A 3,359-nucleotide genomic window follows, 5' to 3' on the forward strand; every position below is an offset into this window, starting at 1 on the left:
TAAGTCCAGTTAGCTTACATTTTGAAGTCAGTTCAGACTACATTAAAGGATGGGTGCTTTAATTTGAGAAAATTCAGATCCAACTTACCTAGCGTCTTCCAAGACTCAAACTTAAACTTAGAAAACAATCTTTGTCTTAGCAATTCTACAAGTGCGTTAGGTTTGGGTTGGGATCCAAAACTTGACGTATTAAACTTTTCATGTCAGTCCCCTTCCGAACAGGGCGAAATTACGACCAAGCGCCAAATAGTTTCAAATGCCTGTAAGATTTTTGATCCGCTAGGGCTTCTCTCCCCCGCGACCATAAAATCCAAAATATTGATCCAAAAACTATGGATCCTCAAGGTAGAATGGGACCAACCCGTCCCCAGCGATATATTAAAAGAGTGGCAGCGAACGCGAGCAAATATAGACATTCTATTCACGATAAAAATCCCGCGAAATGTACTCTGTGATAATTACGTTAAAGTCGAACTTCATTCATTTTGCGACGCTTCTATAAGTGCGTACGGCGCTTGCATTTATTTAAAATCGATCGACGCGTCAGGTAGGCCGAGCGTTCATTTATTGTGCTCAAAGTCGAGGGTAGCTCCGGCCGGGAAGCCTATGACGATTCCTCGTCTAGAGTTGTCCGCAGCTCAGCTCGCAGCTAGACTTTGCGTTGCGTGCCTAGACTCAATTCGCCTACCTATATCTAACTGCGTACACTGGTGTGACTCAAGCATCGTACTCAGTTGGATCAACACGAGTCCTAGCAAATTAAAAATGTTCGTAGCAAACAGAGTTGCGGAAATTTGCGAAAATACACAAGGCACATCTTGGCGTCACGTGCCTACAGATCTGAACCCCGCGGATATGATATCTAGGGGAATCGATGCTATTCACTTAAAAAATTCCGAACTCTGGTGGAACGGCCCTGAGTTCCTACTTATGGAGGAAAATCAGTGGCCTATTAATATTAATCTTAAGGCTGTCGACGAAACTTTACCCGAATTAAAAACTCACTCAGCTACAGTTACTATTGAACCAGAATTGCTCAAATTCGAAAACTATTCAAACTTTAATAAATTGAAACGCAGCTTCGCGTATGTACTAAGATTCATAAATAATTGTAGAAACCCAGGCGCAAGGCGCACGGGCAACCTAAAGTTATCGGAATTAAATGAATCGTTTTTGCAACTCGTTATTTTTTGCCAGCAAAGTTCCTTTCAGAACGAATATAACTGTATTTTAAAAAACTTACCTATCAGTACAAAAAGCAAACTCTCATCCCTCAGTCCCTTCCTAGATAAAAATAAGGTCATGCGTGTTGGAGGAAGGCTCGATTCGTCCAAGTACAAATACGAAAAGAAGCATCAAATCATACTAGACGGAAAACATCCTCTGACGAAGTTATTATTCCGTTACGAGCACACGCGTCTATTGCACGCGGGGCCCCAGGCGCTACTGTATTCTATAAGAGAAGCTGTGTGGCCAATGGGGGGAAGAGTTTTAGCTAGACGCACGGTCCACGATTGCGTAATTTGCAGGCGTCACCAGGGTCATACTATGACTCCCTTAATGGGAAATTTACCTGCTCAGCGGGTGACGCCCGCATTTCCATTCCAGACCGTCGGCATTGACTTCGCGGGTCCGTTCTCGATATTGAATAAAAAGGGTCGAGGTGCAAAAACTTCTAAAGCCTACTTATGTCTTTTTATCTGTTTCCGCTATAAATGCGTGCATTTAGAAGCCGTGAGTGACCTGTCTAAAGACGCCTTTGTCCTCGCTCTTCGAAGAATGATCTCAAGGCGCGGAAAACCAGTCGAAATTTTCTCTGATAACGGCCGAAATCTGGTATCTGCTGCTAAAGAAATTACTCAATTCTTAAAATCCAATCCCGTCATTTCTGACTTTGCAGTTGACGAACAGATAAAATTCTCTTTTATCCCCGCATACGCCAAACATTTCGCGGGAATCTGGGAAGCTGGAATCAAATCCGCTAAGCATCACATTAAAAGATATTTGGGACATAACAATCTGACTTTTGAGGAATTAAGTACTCTTTTTTCGCAAGTGGAGGCTATACTGAATAGTCGCCCCTTATATCCCATGTCTGCCTCTCCTGACGATCTTCTCCCTCTTTCCCCAGGACACTTCCTGATTGGACGGCCGCTGACTGCGCTGCCGTCACCTAATGTCGAAGACTTCAGTTCCAACAGCCTCGACCGCTACTCGAGGCTGGAAAAGGTGCGCCAGCAGTTTTGGCGTCGCTGGCAAAGAGACTACATCAGCGAACTTCAACAACGCACCAAGTGGCGCACGAACCGAGGAAAGCTGAACGTGGGAGATCTCGTGCTGCTGCAAGAGGATAATATCGCACCCCTCAACTGGCGCCTCGGCAGAGTCACTGCTCTGTTCCCAGGAACTGACGGCATCTCCAGAGTCGCCGATATCCGAACCGCGAGAGGAGTGGTGCGCAGGGCTTTGACTAGCATTTGCCCTTTGTTTTCTCCAGATGAGCTTGTTTCTTCTTAAACGAGACGTTTAAGAGGGGGGAATTTATGTCAACGCATATTAAAAGTTGATAGTGCACACGTAGCATATTATGACATTAGTGTAGATCGTGCCTAAATATTATCTATGGTCAGAAATTGTACCTATATTAGAAATGTCAAAATAAACCGTTACATACACACACTCTCCGCTGAAAAGTACGTTGTTTCATTGTTCCTTCTCCGAACCAAAAAATTAGAAGATCTGCCTATCGGGTCTTCGGTGTTAGTTCAAATAACTAACAAAAGGGTTTTTGAAAATTCAACCCCTAAGGGGGTGAAATAGGGGTTTGAAGTTTGTATGAAAGTCAGTTAGTTTTGAAGTAAGAATCGTGAAATTTTGTATTAACACAAATTGTTATAAACATAGAAAACGTGTATCATGGTTTTTGAAAAATTTAGCCCCTAAGTAGAAAATTAAGGGGTTTGAAATTTGTATGAAAGTCTTTCAGTTTTAAAATTTGAATCAAGATATCGAGTATATAAATGTAATCTATATATATAAAAGGAAAAGGTGACTGACTGACTGACTGACTGACTGACTGACTGATCTATCAACGCACAGCTCAAACTACTGGACGGATCGGGCTGAAATTTGGCATGCGGATAGCTATTATGACGTAGGCATCCGCTCAGAGAGGATTTTTGAAAATTCAAACCCTAAGGGGGTGAAATAGGGGTTTGAATTTTTTATGAAAGTCAGTTAGTTTTGAAGTAAGAATCGTGAAATTTTGTATTTACACAAATTGTTATAAACATAGAAAACGTGTATCATGGTTTTTGAAAAATTTAGCCCCTAAGTAGAAAATTAAGGGGTTTGAAATT

General features: G+C 42.2%; 1 protein-coding gene across 1 annotated transcript; it reads left to right on the forward strand.

Annotated features, from left to right (window-relative positions):
* The first annotated feature begins 765 nt into the window (after positions 1-765).
* Positions 766-2,517, forward strand: LOC117996027 (uncharacterized). The gene has a single exon (XM_034984037.2). It carries the CDS (start codon positions 766-768, stop codon positions 2,515-2,517), a length of 1,752 nt encoding a protein of 583 aa, XP_034839928.2.
* The last annotated feature ends 842 nt before the right edge of the window (positions 2,518-3,359 follow it).

The sequence above is a fragment of the Maniola hyperantus genome, unplaced genomic scaffold, assembly GCF_902806685.2.
Source record: "Maniola hyperantus unplaced genomic scaffold, iAphHyp1.2, whole genome shotgun sequence".
In the NCBI taxonomy this organism is placed as follows: domain Eukaryota; kingdom Metazoa; phylum Arthropoda; class Insecta; order Lepidoptera; family Nymphalidae; genus Maniola; species Maniola hyperantus.